Source organism: Berghia stephanieae, chromosome 4 (genome assembly GCF_034508935.2).
Source record: "Berghia stephanieae isolate SIO BIC M18660-M18661 chromosome 4, UCSD_Bste_1.3, whole genome shotgun sequence".
Lineage (NCBI taxonomy): Eukaryota > Metazoa > Mollusca > Gastropoda > Nudibranchia > Aeolidiidae > Berghia > Berghia stephanieae.
The window spans coordinates 60329659-60355007 of record NC_088363.1 but is presented as its reverse complement, the minus strand read 5'-3'; the positions used below and the strand labels follow the sequence as shown (position 1 = coordinate 60355007).

General features: G+C 33.8%; 2 protein-coding genes across 5 annotated transcripts in view; one reads left to right on the top strand and one right to left on the bottom strand.

The window, feature by feature from the left end:
- Window positions 1-568: 568 nt before the first annotated feature.
- LOC144970941 (asparaginyl-tRNA synthetase-like) lies at window positions 569-23537 on the top strand. 3 transcript variants are annotated; one of them, XM_078911147.1, is made up of 12 exons: window positions 569-765; window positions 5173-5406; window positions 6894-7034; window positions 9281-9361; window positions 10228-10385; window positions 12209-12341; window positions 14290-14391; window positions 16000-16037; window positions 17274-17340; window positions 17797-17928; window positions 18490-18611; window positions 19558-23537. In XM_078911147.1, exons 1-12 carry the CDS (start codon window positions 610-612, stop codon window positions 19700-19702), a joined length of 1509 nt encoding a protein of 502 aa, XP_078767273.1. In that variant the 5' UTR covers window positions 569-609; the 3' UTR covers window positions 19703-23537. The 3 variants fall into 3 exon arrangements, with proteins under 3 accessions (XP_078767273.1, XP_078767272.1, XP_078767271.1); XM_078911146.1 differs by lacking the exon at window positions 569-765 and adding an exon at window positions 2226-2498 and having other exon boundaries at window positions 6912-7034; window positions 19558-19934; XM_078911145.1 differs by lacking the exon at window positions 569-765 and adding an exon at window positions 2230-2498.
- Window positions 23538-23748: 211 nt separating this feature from the next.
- The window catches only part of LOC144970940 (alkaline phosphatase-like), a 28874-nt gene continuing 27273 nt past the window's right edge, over window positions 23749-25349 (bottom strand). For both annotated transcript variants that reach the window (XM_078911144.1, XM_078911143.1), the window contains one exon: window positions 23749-25198. In XM_078911144.1, the coding sequence (XP_078767270.1) occupies window positions 24855-25198 (344 nt within the window). In that variant the 3' untranslated portion in view covers window positions 23749-24854. The remainder of the gene's footprint in view (window positions 25199-25349) is intronic.

Sequence of the window (25349 nt, the reverse complement as noted above, 5' to 3'; positions counted from 1 at the left end):
CACATTCTAGAATATGGAAAGTTTTGAAATGCACATAGAAATAGAAATAGGTAAAGTTTTAATAGAAGGATGACAACATTAGTATTTCGCGGACTGCATAAGTCTTGATTGATTGTGTTCGAACGTCTTACAGTTACAGAATATGGACCAATATGGAGGCGCAGTGCAACCTCTGGATAAGACACCGATGATCAATCTGGATAATTTGGTGGCCCTTTGAATTTGAAGGGCCGATTTTGAAATTCACGACGCCTTATTCGACCTTAAAAAGCCAGTTATTGTGGTCTGTTTCTGGAGGCCATGAAGCATTTTACATATATCCTGTCCTCGCCACTGGCACCGACGTCAAATGAAGAAGAGCTCTCCCAGTGCCACGTTCACTCGCCACTTGTATCTCATTGGTGTCATCCTTTAGTCTTCAGATCATCTCCATTTGTAACCATTCCCATTGTTCCGGGTTCACTCCCCACTGGTGCTCACATAACGTCTTGGGCTCACTCCCCACTGGTGCTCACATCCCATAATCATCTATTTACAAGGGGATGAGAGAGAAAGACCCGGAAGTAATTCCTACCAAATTGACCTTTTTTGAAAAAAAAAAAATTCAACATGGCAGCGTCCATAAGAAGGTGCTTTTGCCTACCGCTACAGCTGAGGTCAAGATATTTTGTTAAAAGTGCTTTCCTTCTTCAAAGAAATTATAACTCTGCTAGTGTGTCATGGATTGTAGAAAATAAACCAATTGGTCAAGAATCTTCTCTTAAGGTATATGATGAATTGTAGCTTCAAACTTTCTTTCTACAATTTGTTCATTGATTCATTGTTATTGTTATTGTTGTTAGACGTCTAGAGTGTCTAGTGACAGTGAGTGTAAGTGTTAGTGTTGTTACGTTGTGACTGTGATTATTCTCAGACATGCCTGAGAATAAGAAAATGGCACTACGTACACTGTAACCGGGTACCTAGCCTCAGGATCTATGGTAACTCCGATAGGTAACTGGTTTCGTTTGCCGCTGCGCCGCTGCTCAAAATATTCATCAAGCAGTGGAATGATCTCTCTTCCTTCTCTCCTCTCTCTCTCTCTCCTCTCGCTCTCTCTCTCTCTCTCTCTCTGTGTCTGTGTATGTGTGTGTATGTTATTTTTAAAAAATCAAACAATACAATTTAACCCATAAAAAGCGAGATTTAATCTTACTTTATACTTTAACCTAACACCGGATAGTGTTATCATTAATAAAAGACAAGCTATGCGATTATAGTTATAGCTTCAACCACAAAATTGGTGGAAATGATTTATTTTGCATTAACAATAGGGAAACTATTATCTGGATGAAAAAAAAATCAGTATTGCTGTTAATTAAGAGGTTAAAATTGCACGAATCACGTATTGTAAAGCACCTCCGTAGCACCCGTTTGATCTACGTCATCAGGTAACTCATTGTTTCCATTGTCTTCCCCAATCTTCTCTTTCTCTCTCTCTCTCTCTCTCTCTCTCTCTCTCTCTCTCTCTCTCTCTCTCTCCCTCTCTCCCTCTCTCTCTCTCTCTCTCTCTCTCTCTCTCCCTCTCTCTCTCTCTCTCCCTCTCTCTCTCTCTCTCTCTCTAGGTGCCCGGTTACCGTGTACACGTAGACACGTAGACAAAGAAAATTGATTATTGTCTGCCAATAACGATGGGCGGTTGGTTATACACAGACACTTTTTTGAAATTCCGCTCTATTAATATTAAACATTTATCCACATTCTAGAATATGGAAAGTTTTGAAATGCACATAGAAATAGAAATAGGTAAAGTTTTAATAGAAGGATGACAACATTAGTATTTCGCGGACTGCATAAGTCTTGATTGATTGTGTTCGAACGTCTTACAGTTACAGAATATGGACCAATATGGAGGCGCAGTGCAACCTCTGGATAAGACACCGATGATCAATCTGGATAATTTGGTGGCCCTTTGAATTTGAAGGCCGATTTTGAAATTCACGACGCCTTATTCGACCTTAAAAAGCCAGTTATTGTGGTCTGTTTCTGGAGGCCATGAAGCATTTTACATATATCCTGTCCTCGCCACTGGCACCGACGTCAAATGAAGAAGAGCTCTCCCAGTGCCACGTTCACTCGCCACTTGTATCTCATTGGTGTCATCCTTTAGTCTTCAGATCATCTCCATTTGTAACCATTCCCATTGTTCCGGGTTCACTCCCCACTGGTGCTCACATAACGTCTTGGGCTCACTCCCCACTGGTGCCCACATCCCATAATCATCTATTTACAAGGTGATGAGAGAGAAAGACCCGGAAGTAATTCCTACCAAATTGACCTTTTTTGAAAAAAAAAAATTCAACATGGCAGCGTCCATAAGAAGGTGCTTTTGCCTACCGCTACAGCTGAGGTCAAGATATTTTGTTAAAAGTGCTTTCCTTCTTCAAAGAAATTATAACTCTGCTAGTGTGTCATGGATTGTAGAAAATAAACCGATTGGTCAAGAATCTTCTCTTAAGGTATATGATGAATTGTAGCTTCAAACTTTCTTTCTACAATTTGTTCATTGATTCATTGGTTATTGATTGTCATTGTTGTTAGACGTCTAGTGTCTAGTGACAGTGAGTGTAAGTGTAAGTGTTGTTACGTTGTGACTGTGATTATTCTCAGACATGCCTGAGAATAAGAAAATGGCACTACGTACACTGTAACCTGGTACCTAGCCTCAGGATCTATGGTACCTCCGATAGGTAACTGGTTTGCGTTTGCCGCTGCGCCGCTGCTCAATATTCATCAAGCAGTGGATGGACCTCTCTCTCTCTCTCTCTCTCTCTCGCTCTCTCTCTCTCTCTCTCTCGCTCTCTCTCTCTCTCTCGCTCTCTCTCCCTCTCTCTCTCTGTCTCTCTCTCTCTCTCTCTCTCTGTCTCTGTGTGTGTGTGTATGTTATTTTTTAAAGGAATTTTTAAAAATCAAACAATACAATTTAACCCATAAAAAGCGAGATTTAATCTTACTTTATACTTTAACCTAACACCGGATAGTGTTATCATTAATAAAAGACAAGCTATGCGATTATAGTTATAGCTTCAACCACAAAATTGGTGGAAATGATTTATTTTGCATTAACAAATGGGAAACTATTATCTGGATGAAAAAAAATCAGTATTGCTGTTAATTAAGAGGTTAAAATTGCACGAATCACGTATTGTAAAGCACCTCCGTAGCACCCGTTTGATTACGTCATCAGGTACTCATTGTTTCCATTGTCTTCCCCAATCTCTCTCTTTCTCTCTCTTCTCTCTCTCTCTCTCTCTCTCTCTCTCTCTCTCTCTTCTCTCTCTCTCTCTCTCTCTCTCTCTCTCTCTCTCTCTCTCTCTCTCTCTCTCTCTCTCTCTAGGTGCCCGGTTACCGTGTACACGTAGACACGTAGACAAAGAAAATTGATTATTGTCTGCCAATAACTATAACGATGGGCGGTTATACACAGACACTTTTTTGAAATTCCGCTCTATTAATATTAAACATTTATCCACATTCTAGAATATGGAAAGTTTTGAAATGCACATAGAAATAGAAACAGGTAAAGTTTTAATAGAACTAAGGAAGTGTCAATTGCCAAGGAGTGAGTCCTTGGTAGTTGACGGTTCATCAACTGCCAAGGAGTCAAATTGGAACTCTTCAGCTGCATGCGGTGATTTCAGTCGAGCCTCGATTTATCTTTTCATGAATTCCAAGATGAGTTAAGATCATATCAAAACAAAAATTACTTTTGTTTTTGGATTCAGCGGGGAAAAAAAACAAAAACAGAAGGACGAAGTGACAAATCCCTGCCAAGTCCTAGATTTAAAAAAAACGTAGTGCTTTTATGCACCTCTGTTGACGGTGTATCTTAACGGATCATTTTATACACCTCTGTCACGCATGCGCATTCCACCCAATTTCATCAGCGATATTCTGTTTCTGTATTTGGCACATGGCGAAAGTTATATTGCCATCTGTAGGATGTTTTTGGTAATAAACTTATATAAAAATGATAATAATCTAAAAAATTGAAATATGAAACCAGAAAATAGAAGTTGTATTGAAGGTAAAATAATGTTTTAGAAAGACCTTATTAAATGTGATGAACAGTCAGGTGGCTCCGTAGCGCAGTGGACAAGCTGTCAGACGTTAACCTTGAAAGTACTGGCTTCGATTCCCATTGCAGACATTTTAAAAAAAAGTTTACTTCAATGAGAAAGATATAATTTTTGTTTGTTTTTTTGTTGTATTTCAAAAACTTTTTATCATGTTTTAAAAAAAACTTCGATTTTAATTTTCTAAAATTATTTATTTATTTGAGATCAGTATTTGTGTGCCATGTTTCTTTTTACCTTTGATTTTTAAAATTATTGTTATTATTCTTTAATTTATTATCATTGTATAAACGTTCATCGCTAATCACTAAACAGCGTGCTAAACTACAATCTAAAACTATTTAAACCCCATGGACGTATGCAGCAACATTTTCATTTTTCATTAATTAACCATCACCGTCAACGGAGGTGCATAAAATTGGTGCATTTTTGTACACCTCCAATAGAGGTGCATAAAAACGCCACCTAAAAAAAAAAAGTAGGATTTCCTTTGTTTTAAAGGAAATTATACTGCACACAGAAACAATTCACATAAAACATTTTTGGAACAAGATCAATCCTTGGCATTTAATCGTAAATAGCTAGTAGACGATTTACCAACTGGCAAGGTCCGTGACAAAAGAGGAAATGTGGGAGAGAGAGAGAGAGAAGGGGGGGAGGGGGGAGGGGGGGGGGAATTAGTAAATGAAACAGAGACGGAGATAAAGAAGAAAAAATGAGGGCGAGAGGAGAGAGAGTGAAATGTGGAGTTTAGGTATTTAAGAATGGGTGAAGGGGGAGGGGAGGGAGGGGTTGTTCCCAGAAGCCAGCGACAATTAATTTATCTATATGCAAACATATAACATCTGCTGTCTTTCTGTAGTTGTTTTGTTGTCTATTTTAACAAGTTTAACTTGAATATGATAAGAAAATCTCTATTAAAAATGTGAAAGTTCTGTATATGAATTTTATTTCTTGCATGTTATGTTACTAAAAGTCAAAGAGCACACTTAATAATAAAACATAATGTTCCAACTGAATCAAAATAAAATAAAATTTCTTCTTCTGCTCGTTTCAGGGATGGGTTAAAGGAGTACAGAAGCACAAAGGAGTCACCTTTCTCCACCTGATGGATGGCTCAAGCCCCGAATATCTTCAGATTGTCCTGCCAGAATCCATAGCCAGAACTTTAGTGGTAACTTTTGGCAGTTGTGTACACGTTGAAGGAGTTATCACAGAGAGTTTGGGAAAGGGACAGGATGTTGAAATGTTACCGACCAATGTCCAAGTCATTGGTGATTGTGATACGTTTGTAAGTTAAAATTGATAGAGATGTCCATGTGGGTCTTTCCATCAGTATTCTTTTGTTTCAGTACTGCAATGGTCAAAATTTCAAAATTACTGTATTTATATGTCTATTTTATATAGAAGTCATACCGACTATGAACCAGTATAATGTGGTAAATGCCTATTAACTATTAATTATATTAACATATCTAAGGGCCCATTTTGGATAATAACTTTCTGCTCGTAACAGAATTGTAATGAATAGAAATAAAAACATCTCTCTCCAATATCTTTGTCCAATAAGGCACTTTTTTTTCACCAAGTACACTTTAATCTAATTACCCTGTAACTGACACCCATCTGATTCAAAAATCGACTTATTTTCTAATCACAATGTTTCCAAGAAAATCACATACCTTGCAAGTTTAAATGATAAATTTATTCATAGAGACTGCATTAGATGAGGCACTTCCAATAATTTGCACACTAAGACATAGTGCTTTCCATCAGTCAAACTGATTGTAATCATGTGATGCAAGTGTGTGTTTGCATTTGTGTCTCTAATTTAGATAAGACCGATGTAATAGTCTCACATGATTGGCATTAAAATAATAAGGTATGGCTATTGTCTTAATGTAATAGAGAGGTGGCATATAACAGTTGGTTCCCACCTGAAGGAAATTATTTATTAAAGAAAAACAAGCAAAATCATGTTGATTCTTATGCTCTTGAAACTTTAGCCAAGATACATTATTCAGGAATTGATAACGAGTGATCAAATGATTGAGAACAAGTGTTTTAGGTCTCTTATATGGATTGCTCAAAGTTAAGTACTTGCTGAAGGCTCTTTATCATATTTTTTCACCATCCTCAGGTATTGTCTGTGAAAACATATTATAATAGTGCTTTACAATCTTTTCCTGTTTATTCAGTGTTGCTTGGAATCCTTTGTGAAGCGCTTTGAGCAAATTAAGTGAATATTGCTCAATAAAAAGAAACCCTGACATAATGATCATGGCAAATGCCAAGAACAAAAATTTTGCTGAAGATTTTGTGATTCTCCTATATAAAACACAAAAGGCACATCAACAATAACTACATCAAGAATTGATGAGGACATTTTTATGTGCTTGTCTCTCAATATATGACTGCAACATTCCTATAACAACATCAACATCAGAAACAAAAATGTTATAGTAGAAAGCATCCAATAATGCCAGGGGGTTTAAAGTTCTTGACTATGGCTGTCTTTTCCAGCCAATTTTGCAGAGGTTGTTTAAAGTAGGCTGCTAAGAAATTAATACCATATCGATAATATTGAATTGACAGAGCCAGCCATTGTTTTTACTAAATTGTCTGTAGTTATAGTGAGCTTTTAAGTTTCAAATGATAGGTAGGGAAATTCGGGACTAGGTCACCATGTTGCTGTAGAGAGGTAGTCATCAAAAGATTTATGTTTCACTTAGTATTTGGTTGTTTTTATCTAATTGTTCTTTCTTCTTTATATATTAGGAATTTCCTTTCAAACAGAGACAGCGCCATCCAGCCCAATACAAACGTGATTTTCTTCACCTTAGACCCAAGGATCCAGTATTTAATTCATTATTAAGAATACGGAATGCAGCTTCAATGGCAGTGCACCAGTATTTTCAGGTGACTATTCTTCTTCATGTTAAGGAAATCTGCAGGTTCTGTGCTGCTCAAATTTTGAGATTCAGGAGAGAAAAAAACGAAAATCTTTTGTAAAAATATCTGTAGAATCCATTTTCTTAGGTTTCAAAATTCAAAAATGTGTTTAAACCCCTAAAATTAAACGAATAATTTGTGTCTAGTCTTGTTTTTAGGCATATGACATGAAATGTATTTTTGCGTTGTTCTAATAATGTAATTTTTGACTAACTTGTCTCACTATTTTAAGTAGATCTCAAAAGGTATCGACAGAATTGGCTGTAATTTTGTCACAATGTTTAATAGATGTATATTTATCACCTTACAGAGATTTTAAAATTTGCTGTCAAAACTTTTGAGTTAGGATTTTTTTTTTTCTGTAATTATCCTTTAAATTCAGAGACCTTGATATAGCCTAGTAATGGCACACTTTGATGCTGAATATGTAAAAGTATGATACTTACCTTACCAGAGTTCCATCTCCCTACAGAGGTTGAATGTCATGGAACGCCATTCTTCACGCTCAAGGGTCATTACCAAGCAGTCGATTATCTTTTCCATGATAAAGATACTCAAAATCAGCTTCTGTAAGGTGTTAGAGGCTGTTCTTGGGAAATATTAGGCCTTAAACTAGAATATGTTTTGAGATCTACTCAAAATAAAGTAATGTGTAAAACGCTAAGTCAGCATTTTAACCTTGTCACCACCGGATGGAAAAAACATGAAAAATTATTTTTGAAGGTTTAGAGTTTCTTATTTTTAGCAACCAACTATACTATGTATATAAACAAGCAACAAGGATATAATATTGATTTTTGTAGTTTACCAGAGCCGGCACCCCTTAAAGAAAGGAACTGGAGACTCCCTAGAAATGCTCTTTGCTTTTTTTTTCACTATTCACTCAAGACTTGTCATCCATATGGTATAGATAGAATGAAATTGACGTCACTCACCTCTTTGTTATTGTTTTTAGCCAGCCTTTTTTATGAATAATTTTCACTAAATTATATCAATCAGACTATAAATTTAAGTTTACCCATAGTTTTTGCGTGTTGATACGTTATGTCCGGATGGCGGATGTTATGAGCTTATTGGATAAACGCAATGCATCAATACTTAAATTTGTTTTGCAAACTTTTATCAAGACCAAATATGGTCATGTTCAAATCTTTTCTTTCGGATTTTTGTTTTCTTTATTCTCTTATAACTTTTCTTAAACCTCTATTGCTAAATCAATTATGCTACAGATTTTCAAAAGTATTTTAAATTCACGATTTACCATATTAAGGAATTTCTTGAAATCTTTTATTGTAGATTGGTATAGATTTTTAAAATGAAATTCTGATTTAAAAAAAAAGACTTTCATACGATACATTTGTTGCCTATGGTTTTTTAAAATGCATATTCACGGCAATACTCAGTCTGGTCAAGACAGTCTTTTTATCTATAGCGGAAGAGGCCCTCTAATCACAGATATATTAAAATTTATAGATAAAATTGACTGTGTGATCTAGTAGTATAACACTTGCCTTCAGATCGGAAAGTCCTGGGTTTGAGTCCCGCTCTGAGCGGTGCACAGTTTAGTCCTTGGAAAAGGCTCTTTACTCACATTCTCTCATCTTACTCAGGTGTAAAATGAGTACCTGGTCCTAAAGATGTCTCTGTCCGAAAAATAAATTGTAATATCGCCGAACAGGTGTCATGTCACGTCCTACATATTTAGTGTTGTTGGCAAGGGACCCCTTGTAAAGTGCTTTGAGCATGTTAAGTGGATATTGTGCTTTATAAAAACTCAAGTAAAAGTTAAACAAAAATAATTAAAGTTGTATGTCGGTGTCTGGATGGGAGCATCACTTAATATATACCTATGATGTTAAGAGGTTTACGATCCATTATTCGTTTCTCTTATCTTTCTAGCCTTAAGATCCTGCTCTTGATGTTTGTTTGATCTTTGAAGATATTTATTTGTCTTAAATCATCTGCCTGTTTGTTCTTGGTTATTTAATAGCTTATGTTCTTTAGGTTATATTTTGATTACATTGACCTTGTAGTGTTTGATGCATTGTTTTTTTGTTTCAGCGGTCTCTCATATAACCTCAATTGTGTTGGAAGAGACCTAAAGCAACAACCAAACAAAAAAGTTGTTATTGCATGTCTGGTTTGATGCCAGTGTACTATGTTTGGATGCTAATTCTTTCTTTAATTTGATTAATTGATTAATTTTTTTAAAGAAAGAGAACTATATGTTCATCCACACTCCCATCCTAACTTCCAACGATTGTGAAGGAGCTAGTGAAGTCTTTCAAGTAGAGGTAAGATCCTTCAGGAAGCATCCATGCATTGATATTTATGATTTTATAAAGATTTTCAGCTTTGAATTTTGGATTAATAGGGATGAGTCATTTGCTTTGTTATCTACCTTTGGAAAGGTCATCTTAGTCACTGAGAACATTTGGATTTTTAGTTAATGACTATAGAATTTTAAAGACTCTGTCACAAATAACCCCATGAAAGCTGGGCTTTGAAAGTGGAAGTGTTGCCAAATTGATCTTGGTTAGGGTCATAAACTAGGTCTTCACGTCGGCTCGGTTACTTTTTTATATAATTATCTACTATTATTATTATTATTATTTTATTTATTATTATTTATTATTATTATTATTATTATTATTATTATTTATTATTATTATTATTAATTATTATTATTATTTCTTTATTATTATTATTATTATTATTATTATTATTATTATTTTATTTATTATTATTATTATTATTATATTAATTATTTATTATTAAGTTATGTTGTTTAGATTATTTATTTATTTTAAAAAATATTTTATTATTATTTTTTTTTGTTTTTTTAAATGTTAAAATTAATTTTATATTTTAAATTATTTTTTTTTTAAATATTTTAAAAAATTTTTTATTTATGTATTTCTTTTTTTTTTTTTTTTTTTTTTTTTGGGGGGGGGGGGGGGTGTCTAAGATTTTTATTAGTATTTTTACATTTTCTGACATAAAACTGGATTGTCTTGATAGCATAATTCTCGATTGTTGTTGGGTTTTTTTTGTCAGATATTTATACAATCTTTATTTTTTATTTTATTCAAGAAGTTGAAGTAAAGACTATATTCTCGTCCGCAACTTACACTGCTTCCCACATTATTAATAATTTCAGCCAATGATTGCTCAGTCTGTCAATAGGAATGGGGAGGATAAGGGTACAGCACAGCAAGAACAGAGTGATGGGAGTGATGAAGACAGTCCAATTTATTATTTTGGGCATCCAGCTTATTTGACTGTGTCAGGTCAACTCCATCTAGAGGTGATGACAGGGTGAGACTTTTTAATTTAATGGAGTAAGAAAGAATTCAATGTTCAAGTGGTAGGCTCTGTTTAATAATCTAATGAGAGGTATATATAGGTAGATTGATTGAAAAGGTATGATATAAACTATTTACCGTGTTAATAATAATAATTATTATAAGTTACTTATATAGAGCTCAACTTCCACATAAGTGCTCAGCGGCACGTTACAATATTAATTGTCATTCAAACATTCATTCATCAACAATTTTGAGAACATACATGAAGGAACAAACACACACAGACATTCACACAAACTCATACACAGATACATTTACACTCACACACGAACATACACACATACACATGTGGTTTTGTTTCCATTTGGCAGTGATGATTACTTTTCTCGCGGATCCGCGAATCCGCGGTTTTCTTTCATTTCCTCGGTTTTTCCTCCTCAGATCTCGATCCGCGGATATTTCCTTCATTTCCTCCTTTTACTTTTTTTTTAATAATAAATCTTTAAAAAGTACCTCTTTTTAAAAGAAATATATTATATATAAACAATTCCTCTTTTACTGGACTCCGGGCGTTTTAAATTGTACTCAAAGAAGTCATCCTGCCCACTTTCCTTGGTGCAAGAATGTTCTAGGTGGTTTTCCGTTTTTTTCCGAGACTTTTCCTCCTTTTTGACTTTTTGTGAGTATCATCACTCATTCGGAAATTAATTTATTTGTCAATCCCATGGTAGCTTTGTAGATTTGCTTGTCTTCATCTAATCCAGAAGATCTCTATTTTTTCTCTGCTCGTCTGCGCTGGTGTTTCACTTTTCTAATGTCTTCGTTGAACCAGTCGATATTGGCCTAATGGTGATTGTTTTAGATTCCAGCAGTGCAAATTTATCCAAAATAGATAATAAAGTTTCTTAAAAAATTGTTAGTTTTTCATTCACGCTATTTCCTTTTGTAACTTTGTTTGTGATGTCAGATGTAAGTATTTCCTGTTTCAATTGTTCCATGTCAATGTTTTTGGTTTTACCTATGACTTTTGTTCTTTTAATTCGTTTTGGTTTTGAGTATTTCAATTTGCACATTATTATGCTGTGGTCTGCTGGACCATCATGGTCTACAGCTACAGACGAAATGGAGTCATCATCCATACTGCAGATCAGAAGGTCTAGAGTGTGTCCCTTCTCGTGTTTCGGTTCATTGATAAGCTGTTGCAGGTTTAGCAATTTTAAGTTTTCAATTAACTGTTTCATAGATGAATCAATTTTATTATCGATATAGATAATAAAATCACTGAGGTCAAAAGTTTGGGGGTCTGAAAGGCCAAAATAGTAGTCAAATCGTGAAAATCCTGTTGGTAATGCTCCTGCTAGGTGGTTGGTAGACATCTTATAGTGTCGACCATTGATCGTGTTGTTGATTGATTGATGTTCGAATGAATTGTACGTGTTACTTTTGACCTTTTTTATGGCGGTTACTTTTGTAAATTATCAATATTCCACCTCCTTTTATGAGCACCTTACACTTAAATAATTGAGACAAGAGATTGCAAGAGATATTTGTTACAGACATAATGAAGAAACTGGTATATGAACTTAATTTTGATTCTATCGGGGGAGGTGGAATTGAAAGAAAAGAAGTTAAAAATTAAAGAAAGCGAACTATGCGCATCTGGCATCTCTGGTGTGTACCTAATGGCACAGGTGTTACATGCATAGTTTATTGATGGATCATTCATGACACAAGCTATTCTATTGACAAACAATACAAATGGGAATGGCCTGTTGTATAGTTTTTAAAACACCATTTACATATTATTCAACCGAAACACATTTTTATCCCCAGGGCAATGAAAAAAGTTTACAGTTTTGGACCAACTTTTCGTGCTGAGAGTTCTAGGGGAAGTTTCCATTTGTCAGAATTTAATATGGTGGAAGCGGAGATAGCTTTCATTGAGTCTTTAGATGATTTGTTGCAGGTAATTTGATATCCTCTACTATTTTGAGCAGTATGGTCTCAAATCTCCTGGATTCACAAATATTAGAGCCTGTCAAAATAAGATATGAGAATGAAAACAGTAAAGAAGGCTCAGATATATAGAAACAAAACAAAACAAATCATTTATTTTTTTGGTCTTTGACCTTACATACATGATACATATTTTTAAAAAATAGAAAACTATGTAGTTTAAGATGTATCTTCTCCTCTTTTTTCCTCTTCTGCTTTTTTTTTTTTGTTATTAAAAAAAATAATCTTAATTATTAATTCCTATAATGTTATGCCTTTTGGTTTTAAATTTAAATTTATGCCAATATGGGGGCATATAGCCATTGTAATGTATATAATAATATTAAATTATCAATTTTTAAAACATTCTGTAATCAATTTTTTCTTAGCTTAGTTTAGTTTAACAAAAAATAAACTGTCAAGTAGGCAAAGAGATCCAAAAGAGAAAACAACTTAAGTTAAAAATTGGCTTAAGCAGCACACTTTTACTTTTTGATGATATTTCCTAATAAAGATGAGCAACTCAGATAATGAAATAATAATAATAATAATAATAATAATAATAATAATAATAATAATAACAATAGTAATAATAATAATAACAATAGTAATAATAATAATAAAAAAAATAATAATAATAATAACAATAGCAATAATAATAAAATAGACCTGTAAATTCTCAGTCAATTTAACTAAAATCAGTCAATTTGTCAAATTCATATATTTTAAAAAAGGAAAGAAAGAAATGAAGAAAGAAAGAATTCATGAATCGTAGTTGAATGACCGTAAAGTAATTAGGAATGTTCCACAGCGCTACGCATAGCTCATGGGCCGTTTATATTAACGATAGATATATTGCCAAGGCTAAGAGACACGTTTTAGAATTGTCGTGTCTGAACACATCCCAGTGATTTTCACACAGCCTTCGTGAAATTATTTTTTCACTTTCCAAACCTGTTGTGATCCCAATGGTAACCAATTTTAACTGAGCCGCTGAGCGATAAATTTCACTGTTTCGTCTAAGCCAAAATTGACCACATTTACCTGGAGGGGACTAAAAGTATGAAAAAAGTAAAATGCGAAAGCCGGAAGTGCGTTATGTAGACACCTTCAAATCGAAGGTTAGGGATTGCTACAGTACATCTCGATTGCCTCACATTGTAAACAAACTGGTTGACCATTTCTAATTTCTTCACTGATTGGGTACCTAATTATAAGGAACAATGGTATGTAGCCTTATTAATTCCCGCGCAAATTAGTTTTCTGCCATTGTTTTGCTCAAGTGAGCTTGCTGTTTACCTTTCATTTTGAATCTTTGGACTTTTCCGCTACGACGAATTATGAAGAGTGTCAGTCAATTTTTATAGAGCTCATTTACAGGTCTAGTAATAATAATAAAAATAGTAATAATAATAATAATAATTATTATTATTATTATTATTATTATTATTATTATTATTATTATTATTATTATTATTATTATTATTATTATTATTATTATTTTTATTATTATCTTTATTATTATAATTATTATTATTAATATTATTATTATTATTATTATTATTATTATTATTATTATTATTATTATTATTATTATCATTATTATTATTGTTATTATTATTAATTTATTTTCTTTTTGTTTGCTGTACTCAGTTTTTTTAAAGCTAAGTGTTGTTGTACAAAATAACATACAAAAAGATCTAAAAAACTGACTTATTTTCCTTCCACTTTTTGATGATATTTTGGTGTCATATTGTGAGTTCCAATCTTTGATATATGATATAAGGGGTTACATAACAAAAGCTATTGAAGATTTAATAGAATTTGTTTTTTACAAGGATCAGCTGTCAATTTTGTATGTACCATAGATTATTTGTTTGTTCTTTTACTCTCTGCTCATTTCTCTCCGCTTTGTTCAGATTATGGAGGATCTCGTCAAATTTATATACCACTATGTCATGGACTCTTGCCCCAAAGATATTGATGTTTTCACAAAGTCAGTTGCTGGTCCTAATTTTCAGGTATGAATCTACTCAGCCAAAATTGGTTAAATTATGATATTTACATTAAAATTTATTATGGTCCATTATCATTTCAAGTGGACATCACCTAACAAACAACCTTGTGATTGTAACACCACACTTCACATAATAATCTGCTACTCTAGTGTAATATAATTTTAACCATTTCCACCATCTTATGTCCCAAGTCTTCACGTAACAATCCATGATTTTTTAAATCATTTATACAATATATTGTCTTGCGCCTACTGTTACGAAAAATTCCTAGAAATTACGAAATTTTGGCTCCATTTTCAGAACTTCATTAAAACTTATCGAAAATGAAAGTTGATGCCAGACTACATAATTCTAAGGATTTTTAATTGTTATTGAATCCTTGTGAGATTAATTTGATGATTATCAGTATAGCGAGTATCGCTCCTACAATTTTTATTTATATTAAAAAGTACGAATTTTTATATTTTCAATTAGGCAGGTCTGTGCAATGGATATCAAATTTTATTCATAGACGAACATCTCAATATCTACAATAAAATGACGTCTTGCTATTTATTTATTTAATGAACATGCTCATGCAGATAGCTTTACAAAAGACTCCATCATATCTTTGTTCATTTTTACTTAGTGTCTCACACATGTCAAATAAATTGGCATTGAGCGAATTATGTCTCTGTCTCCAATGTAATACAGAAGAAATATCAATGATATCTCCAACAGGAAGGTCTCCATAAAAAAAAGTCATATATATGATAAGCTTTAAAGTTGTCTGGGATGTATTTTATCTATTGATAGGGGGGTGGGGGGAAAGAATGCATAGCCTTAAGCTGTTGGTTCCCGTTCGTCTAAGGAAAGACTAGAGAAAAAAAAAAAGATCAGAAAGAATAAAAACAAAAACATAGGCTACTAAAAACACTGTCTGGGAAAACTTAATATTTACCCTCCTACCTATTAATTTTTCTGTATTATTCCCCGCCCCCCCCCTCCTCACTGCCATACAAGAAACTCTTGTTAATGACCTGGTAATGCTTTGGCTTTCACATGAGAGGGGGATATAAGGCAGCGATCACTGCACTTTGATGATGTAACATCCTTCCCCCGTCTCCCTCCTTCGCCCCATCCCCATTTTCTTAGGAGGCATGGAATGGACCCCTTTACTTCCCTTGTAGAGTTTGGAAGTTACTTGCCAGCCATGCCTTTTACACTCCTTTTGTTCTTTATGGTATCTCTCTCAGTGGGAATATCAGGCTTGTGTCTGGGTGGGATTTTTAGGTGGTTTAGACACAAAGAAAAATTGCTCTTGTAATCTACTTATGTTCCATTTTTTATTCTTAGGCGCATGAAGTTCAGATCCAAACAATATTTTTAATTGTTTTATCATATTCCATTTTATTAGTGCTGAATTGACCCAAAAATTCAGCAACTTCTGTAAAATCACTACAAACAAAGCTAAGAAAAACTAGTCTCCAAAAATCAAATTTAAAAAAAAAAAAAAGGAAGAAAAAACAAACAATAAAAAAAAAAGAAAGAAAAAAAGAAAGAAAGAAAAAAAAAGGAGAAGAAAGTAAGTAATTATAATATAATTTCTTGTCATCCCCTACCTATCCTCAGAAAACAGTGGAAAAAATGATGACATCTGAATTCAAAAGGTGAGTCATGCATTTTTGTCGATACGAAGACTAATAATGGCATTATTGAAACATTAAGTTTCATTCAGTACAAGCCTTTTAAGATGACATCCTTCTTGTGATGACATTAGATCAAAGTTCCATTTTTGAAAACTTCTTGTATATCACGAGTAAGGAAATATCTGAAACAATAATGGAAAATTTCATACTCCTGCTTCAAAAGAAGTTACTTGCTCATCAAACTTGGCACTGTGAAGTTGAAATTTTAAAAAAAATGAATGGCAGTCCAATGAAAATGTTTACCTACTAACCAGTGAAGTCCAACTTGCCAAGGCTGTCACAGCCAATGACAATGCTTGCCTGTTGATCCGTCAGAGAATGTCCACCTGTGATCAATCACATAGTGAATATTCTTCAATTTATCATCGTCAGAATATGCATTTATATTTTAAGGAAAATGTTTTACAATATGACAATATATCTATCCGATTAAGAGAAGAAATTAAAAGTGGTTCTTGTCTCTATTTTCAAAATCGGTCTGGAACAGAACTGCTTGAGACAGATTCTTTACAACTCTGGAATTATGAGAGAAAATTTCATTATCCACTAGAATTCAAAATTATCAACTGTTGTTTGTAGGGGATTAACTGATCATCATGCGATCAGTTCATCCACGATTGCTGTTTTGTGGAGTCGTCTTTTGACCTACCATGATGGGTTGGGAAGTTCATCCTTGCTTTTTCTTCATTCCATTTACATCTATTTTTCCTTTCATATTGTTTTTTTGTCCTTGTCATGGAATGAGGTTATTTTTGCTCCGGCCCTAGCTAGTTTGATTGGGCCTGCTTCTCTGTCTTTTGCCATCAGCCACCTAGTGGAGTGCTATTCTTGGCAAAGCAGTTTACTCCATTTGGCAACATGTCCATGCCATCTCCATTTTCTTCTATTTTTGGGAAATAAAAAAGTTTGTTCTTGTGAATCGTATTTCTGTTACATTATATTGAGTTATATTTTTATTTTTAAAACATATTTTGTAAGAATTTGAATGTTTTTTTAAATTTTAGCAGAATCCTGTGATTGTGTTTGGGTATTTTTTTTATGTGGTGTCAGACTAGACTTAAAATATGATAGATTGCTTGTGGAATTTACCGCAGTTCCCTGTATGAAATAGTTTTACTTTCTATATTTGGTACTTTAATCTACAGCTTTACAATCTTTTGACTATGATGAATATTGCATCAACTCATTCCATTTCAGAATTTCATACACAGATGCCATAGAATTGTTACTGAACTCAGATCATGACTTTCAGTTTAAAGTATCGGTAAGTATTTATTAGGGATGTAGTTTAAATTTTGGAAACGGAAGTTTGGTTTGATTTAACAGAATGGAGATAATAAATGAAATGCTTCATTGACAGCATTCCTTCCATACTTTCCACTTGTTATTCATTTTCCAATAATGGTTATATTTTATAGACATAAATTTACTTTCACAATCATCCAAAATCTGGACATTATTCTGGGTGCTGCTTAACTAAAATAATGTGTTATCTAAGTTGGGGGAGGGGTGGCTTTGTCACTACAATGTCCAGTTACATGACTGAATTAGCCAAATGTTGTTTCAACTATTTATGAAATCATTTCAAAATTTATAGACTTCACATCTTTTATTTTATTTTATAATTTTTAAAAGTATACTTCGTGTCAAACATTTGTATCAGTTAATGCCTTTTAATCACTTTTCTTAACGGAATGTCCCATTTCCTTTTTCATTCCAGTGGGGAGACAATTTGATTAAAGAGCATGAGATGTACCTGACACAAGCCCTGGGTAATTTACCAGTCTTTGTGACAGATTACCCATCTGAAATCAAACCATTCTATGCCAAGAAAAATGATGACCTGAAAACGGTATACAATTCTGCTTAATTATCACTTGTCTTGTTTACATTTATTTTTACAAGGACAATTAAGAATGGAACAGGAAATAGGAAGAAAAAGATGGAAATGGATAGAACTTAGCTTACGTTGTTTATTATACAACACGGGTAGGGTGGCATTCAGTTGGGACTCACAAGGTAAGGGAAAGAGTGAAAGACTACGTGCATCTTTGAGGAGAGATGTAACTGGATAAGTAAGTATCAGTTATTGAAAAGGAGTTCCGGATTGGCAGTGGTGGAAGATTAAATATATATATATATATTTATATAAATTGATTTCATTTTTTTGATGATCCACAGGGGTTAGTGATAAATGAAGAAGATATTGGAAATTTGAGTTTCATTTAAAAACAGTGATTTAAAGCTTACCATTTTTGTTTACAAATGGTATAATTAAATCTATTATCCTTTCGTTTAATTTCTAGATCAGATTCAAGAATTATTAGATAAACAATGTTCACTGATTGTGAAAGATGCATTTTTTCTTCTCTTTCATTAAGTCAAAACTTCCTTTCTTTCTTTCTTGATGTAGGCATCAGCTTGTGATCTGTTGGTTCCCAATGTAGGAGAATTATGTGGTAGCAGTTTAAGGGAAAGCAGATTGGATGTCCTTGCAGAGGCTATTAACTCCCAAGGACTGTCTAATTTGGATTGGTGTGTATGCTTAATGATTTTTTCAGAATCTTGGCCAAACAGTTAAAATTATTTTGGTTTTATTTTTTATCATTAAAGAATGTAAAAGTGTTTCAATTATTTTTTTAAAAATCAATAACAAATCAATACAGATGATTGTGTTTGACCGTTGGGAGGTAAGTTCAGATTTCTGCTGTGAAGTAATGATAGTTTCTACTTGATTGATGAGTTATATTCAAGAGTCAATTGTGCATGTGTGTGGTTGTGTGTACATGTGTATTTAGCCTATGTGAGTGTGGGATATAAGTCCACTATACTACAGTTGTATTTTATTTTGGCATCATTGAGAACCAAATTGAATTTTCATCTCTTTGGACAATGACGTTCTATTATTATTAAAATTTCAGATTACACAGGATAAAAGTTCCAAGAAAAGAATATATGAATAAGGAAAGAAATTAAATGTCAGCGTAAAAAAAAATAAACACAAAATAATTTTTAAAAGAAATAATATTTATGATTTATAAATAAATTGAAATGTCTTGTTCTTTCCTTTTCTTTTCAATTTTGTAATTCTTCAAATCTTACTCTTTTCTTAGAATTTATTGCGAAATAATTTTATTAGAAGTTGTCATCTATCAAAACATTTTTTATAGATCACCTTGTTTTGAGATATAAGGAGAAAATAAAAAAGGAAACCCTTTTTTTTTTTAATTAAAAAAAATAATAGATTGATGTTTTAAAAAGGAAGAGAAAGGAGGAGAAAGAGGATGAATATTTTAAAGGTCTAGAGTTGATATGAGGAGGAGAAAGAAAAGGAATATTTTAAAGGAATATTTTAAAGGTTTAGAGGGGATATGAGGAGAAAGAGGATGAATATTTTAAAGGTCTAGAGGGGATATGAGGAGGAGAAAGAAAAGGAAAAATTTAAAGGTTTAGAACCCAAAACTTGTTTTATTTTCTTTAGGTACTTGGATCTTCGGCGATTTGGATCTTGTCCACATGGAGGGTTTGGATTAGGCTTTGAAAGGCTTCTTTTGTTCATGCTTGGCGCCCATAGCCTCAAAGACGTAATTCCATTCCCCAGATGGCCAGGACGATGTGACTTGTGACAGTGCCTCAATTACGAACTTAATGTTGTCATCAGGGAGATTTGAATGCTTGTGATGTAATACACAGACTCCAAATGCATCATTAAGCTGCAGAATTCCAGACAATGAGCCAAGCACATTCAGTGCATAAGTAGCAAAAGTGTTATGACCTTACTTTGGTATATCAGTGTTCCAACTAGGCAAGGAAATCAGAACAAACTTGTGTTTTATAAATTTGCTCCTGAAAACAAAATATAAACTTCCTCTTGAGTCCATTATTTTAGTCTTAGAAAATTGTGTTGTTTGTGCAAGAGTGTACCACCATCACAGCAAAAACAAACTTACAAAAACAGCATTATGGCTGCCATAATGAACATGATCACCACCTGCACCACCATCATATAATATTTATCACAACCATAGCATCAATACTTCTACCACTACCAGTACCAGTGCCATCATCTCCTTATTATATGCCAAGATCAAATTTGTAAATGTTGTATAAATGATATGATATGCTGTTCTTCTTGTTCACATTCGCTCAGATGGTAAATCTACTCTCCACCAGTATGCTGCTGTCCTCTAGAGATCTTCCAGGCTCCCGTGGAGCTGGTTGGGGCAGTCAATAGCCAGTATTTGCTCCTCAGGGCAGAAAGGGTAGGGCAACAATTCTGTAGATTGTGTTCACGTGTCATACCTCCTGTTCCACAGGGGCACTGACTTGTAGTTCCCACCTTGAATTTGGTATGAGGTGGTGGTTTAATCTATTATGACCAATTTGCATCTTAAAGAGTCTGGTCAACTGATAAAATGGGTCATTTCTGTCGTAGTTTGGATGCTGCTCATTCCATCACGTCAAGAACAGAGAGCTTATAATGTTCTTTGTTTCTTTATATGATGGAGCATCATCCTCCTTAGCTAGTGCATCTGCAACTTCATTACCTTTAGTGTTGCTGTTAGATGGTATCTATTGAAGGACAACATGATGGGACCTGCATTGTAGATCTAGGGATGCGAGAAAATCTTCGGTTTCTCTATCTTTGAGCTCAGAGGTCTGTAGCTTCTGAAGAACTGAGAAGGCATCTGTCAGGATTACTGTCTTCTGTGTGGTGTTTGGATTATTTGCAAGACATGTTGTAGCTCTTAACTCTTTCAGCCCTGGGACTGACTGAGCGCTCAGATGCCTGAGCCCAGGGCTTTCTAGCCTAAATTCAAACATTATTTTTTAACTCTCTTAGGACTAATCCTGTATATATATGCGGGATCACACATTTTGAAGTGCTCATGCATGCATGTCTCGCCTTCAACGCAAGTTAAGCATTTTACTGTTGAATGGTGCAGGGCAGTATCGATACTCGATTACTAGTTTCAATTTTATAGAGAGTTAGTGATTTAGAGCAAGTCAGTCAAGATGGACTAAGAATCGATATTTATCTATATTCTGAGCTTCTGATCCGAAATGCTTAGGTGTTTTCTCTTAGATTTTATGACTCAAAAACAGTTTTTAGAAGTGTAATACCCATTTTATTCATTACAAGAGTCATTTTCCCGGAATTTTGCAGAAAACCAAAAAATACACATTTTCAAAAAATCCCATCATTAAAACTGTAAGTTAGATATAGTGATGCAGTTTATGTTATATATTATAATAGTAAATTTCAAACTAATTACTTATTTTATTTCATTAAGATATAATAATAACTTTGTGATTAACTTGGTTTTTAAAAACCCAAAAAAATAAACAGTCTTCAACGCTTGTAGTTGTAGAGGTAAGAAAACCTCAGTCTCAAGAGAGTTAAAAAGTTTTCAAGATATCACCTTCAAATTTTTTTGGGTATAATAATCAATACTTCAGCTCTGTAGTTGGTAGAGTGTATTCTCGTTGCTGTAGAGAATTTGTCCTCTATGCCATTTGGATAATTTATGTATCTCCCTGCTCCTCCATTACGTATATCATTTTCAGCAGAGCCGTCTGTGTACACTCTAGTCCAGATATCTCCTGGAAATTTTGTGACCAAGTATTGCAGTGTGTAAGGTCTTCTTTCATCTTGGGCCTGAGTGTCTTTCCTCTCAATTTATGGGATAGTGGGGCATATTTGTGTCAGATTATGTCTTTTCCAGATTGGAATTCTGGTGAAATGGATGATTTCTTTTGGTTTCAGCCTGTCAATTCTGTATTCTTTCTCCAGTGCACTTTTTAGTGTTCCTTTAGTTGGCTGTGTCATTCTCATGTTCATTGGATGGTCAGGAAGTCTTCTATTTGGCTGCCTGTGTCAATACCTTGTTTCATGATGATCCTCAATGGAGTTAAGGTGGGACGTTGATTCAAGTTCTTGGATTGGGGTTGATCTCATTCCTCTAGTGATTATATTTATTAATTAATTTATTTATTTATTTAATTTATTTCCTGAAAAATGAATTGCTTGTGCCCTCATAGTTAAGCGAGTATTATTTATTAATTAATTTGACTTTTTCTCGGGTGCTTTAATTGGAATTCCAAATTTTTTTACAATCCCATTTTCTTACTTTTTACTGGCGCTTATATGACCTAAATATGTGTTGCAAGTGCTGTAAAACCCTTAAAGACAAAAATAATTGTCTTTCAGTCTTTGTCCTGGAAGCTAAAATTTTGTCCTGCACCTTGAAAGTGCAATTTCTATAGCTAGTGCAAAATATATTAAGGGCCCTTGAGCTTGAGCTTTTTTATATAGAGAGCAATATCCACTAAAAGGGCTCAACACGCTTTACAAAGGGTCCCTGACCAACAGCAACACCTAACATGGAGAATGAGACATGACGCCTATTGGCAATATATATATTTTTTTTCTGACAAACACTGTTAACAGCCAGGTACTCATTTTACACCTGAGTATGTGAGAGAATGTGAGTAGAAAGCCTTTTCCAAGGACTCAGCTATGTGCCAAGCAAGGCTCAAACCCAGGACCTTCCGATCCGAATGTGAGTGTCATACCACAAACCGCATAGCAGAACAATTTTAATGGGGATTGGATAAACAAGCAAAATTACCATTTCATCCAACTTTTTCAGCAATTTTCTTCCATTCTACATTAACACGTTTCCTTTTGCTGTCGTCAGGGCTCGCATTGTCATATTACTGTAGCTATAACATTTACCCTTTCTCAATGGTAGTTATCAGAATTTCAAGGTCCATTTTGTACTGTGACATAATAGACATAGAGACAACACATTAAATACTAATGATAAAACGTAATGTTCAGAACCTAAGTGCACAAATTAGCAGGTCTGATAGCTGAACGCAATAATGGGGCTTGATTTAACATTTTTGTAATGAACAATATTTTGCATTGGTTTGAGAGTATTTCCATTACAACAATGATACATAACCATTTGGGTTATCAGACCTGCAAATAAGTACACGTCATGTTGAAACCATGTCGTTTTTTTGCAGCGCGAAAGGAGCAAGAAATTGAGTGGAATGCTAAACCACCATACTGCAAGTTTTTGGTGACATCCAAGTTGCTTCTATGGAGCGGCGGGCAAAGGGCTTCTACTCCGTCTCCCTCTATATATTGTTTTAATTCAGTTCACTGCAAAATGTTGGGTGCAAGTGTCATGTTTCTTCCTTTATGTTAAGTTTTGCTGTTTGCTTGGGACCCCTTGTCAAGCGCTTTTAGCATATTTAATAGATATTGCGCGATGTAAAAGCTCAAATTTAAAAAATAAATAAATCAGCTTTTTCAAATCCAATAATTTTATTGTGCCTTCACGAAATAAATAAATCTCTATATTGAATTGTTATAATTTTATTTAGTCCAGGTATATTTACAAAACTTCCGTGTAACAATGGTACATTAAATTTTATTTCCTCACAAAATCACATGCATCCGGCTGTTTGTCCATTCTTTCATGCATGACATTCGTGAATCTGCTAAATCGATTAACGATAACAGTTAGGACGAGAACTTGGATCTCTGAAAGCCAAATAAACCAGCGCATGTTGTATGGGGACAAGAATTCTCGCAATAGATGAGTTGATGAATTTTACTTCCCTTTTATATGGAAGGAAATAATGCACGTTTAATGTGTTTTTGTGGGTTTCTTTTTTTTTTTTTTTTTTGGTTACTTTGTTGTTTTGTTTCAATTACTCGTGAAATGATTGGGGGTTTTTTGTTTGCTTTTTATTTTTATTGTTTTTTTTTGTTTTTTTTTCATCGTTTTTCAAAAAATTGTTATTTTTCCTTTACTATCTTTTTTGTTTCTTGTGTGTTTATTTTGCTAAAAAAATTATTTTTCTTTTCCCTTTGTTTTGTCTTTATTTCTTTTCTTGATTTCTTTCTTTCTTTTCTTATTCTTTCTCATTTTGTGTATTCTCAGTCACAATAAAAAAAAAAAATAAATAAATAAAAAGACATCTTGCATCTTAATCTGAAAAAATTGGGATTAAAAGCATTCGCGTCAATCGCTGTCAAATATTTAACTTTAGTGTGTAGCCTAGATGGATCTAGAACGCAGATTAAGTACATAATTGCTTTAGTTTGATCATTTTCGGAGCTGTTTTATTTTTTTTTTTTTTTCGTTTTTTGATTGTCTTTTTTTTTTTTTTTTTTTGGACATGGACATGGATGTAGTATAACTCCGCTTTTGCAAATAAATTGTACAACAAGTGCATTCACTCAATATATAAAAAGTGCCCTTCCATCTTATAGTGGGATGAACCGGAAATTGAATTATCACACACCTTTAGCAATGATACAGAACGGTTTCTAGGTTCATTGAGGCCTTGAAATTTCGTGACACAGATTGCAGAATTTAAAAAATAACACGACATGAACGAGTGTTGTTATTGTTATCAACATAAGTGCCTGCTTCACTCACTTTTCAGACTTAAAAAAGCAACAAGTCGATCGTGATAATAGCACTGCTAAAGTCGTGCTGTGGTCAAGAACTCGATGCCGAAAACCAATTTAATTTCAAACATATCTAGTATAATAATAGCTGTAAATCATGAAACGTGGGGTTATTTCTCTTCGTTATAGTGGAGAATAATCACAATTTTGTGCATCGGCAAAAACTGAAAGTTGGTATTTCTCATTTCAATGCTTGATTCACTTTTTTGGTCCCGATTCATCCCGAAATAATACTAATACCGTTTTGAAACGGAGGGTCACAAATATAAAACTCGTACAAAATGTTAAACATCTCCCAATCTTTTCCATAATAATGAGTAAAACGCTAAACCAAATATTGCTACAATATTCAATAGACTAAATGAATTTTTGGAGGCAGCATTTGGATCACCTATGCCGCTGTTACTGCCACTGTATGTACAGAATTTAGCCATAGAATCGTCAACACACAATGATTTGTCTGGACCAACACACGACGCATATGCCATGATGAGGGCGAGGACGTTCTGCTCGTGTACTCCGCCTACCAGATGGGACATTGGGCCTCTGGCAAAGACTGCAACGTCCTCTCCTCCGTGGGTCTCACTCTTTAGGGGGACGCCGTTAGGGAACTTAAAATCTTTGCCAGCTAGAAATAGGAAATGATAATAATGGTGATGATGATAATAAAATAATAATAATAATAATAATAACAATAATAATAATACTACTCGTCATCATAATAATAATAATAATTGGATGTCAGATCTTTCGATTTTCAGTGAGGACGAGTGCTAGTG

Bases quoted from the DNA above. Each gene is read 5' to 3' on its own strand.
- LOC144970941 (XM_078911145.1), top strand. From the start codon at position 2,277: ATGAGAGAGAAAGACCCGGAAGTAATTCCTACCAAATTGACCTTTTTT. The intron at 10,386-12,208 runs GTGAGACTTTTT...TTTTATCCCCAG, and splicing joins CATCTAGAGGTGATGACAGG to GGCAATGAAAAAAGTTTACA. The intron at 18,612-19,557 runs GTGTGTATGCTT...TATTTTCTTTAG, and splicing joins GGACTGTCTAATTTGGATTG to GTACTTGGATCTTCGGCGAT.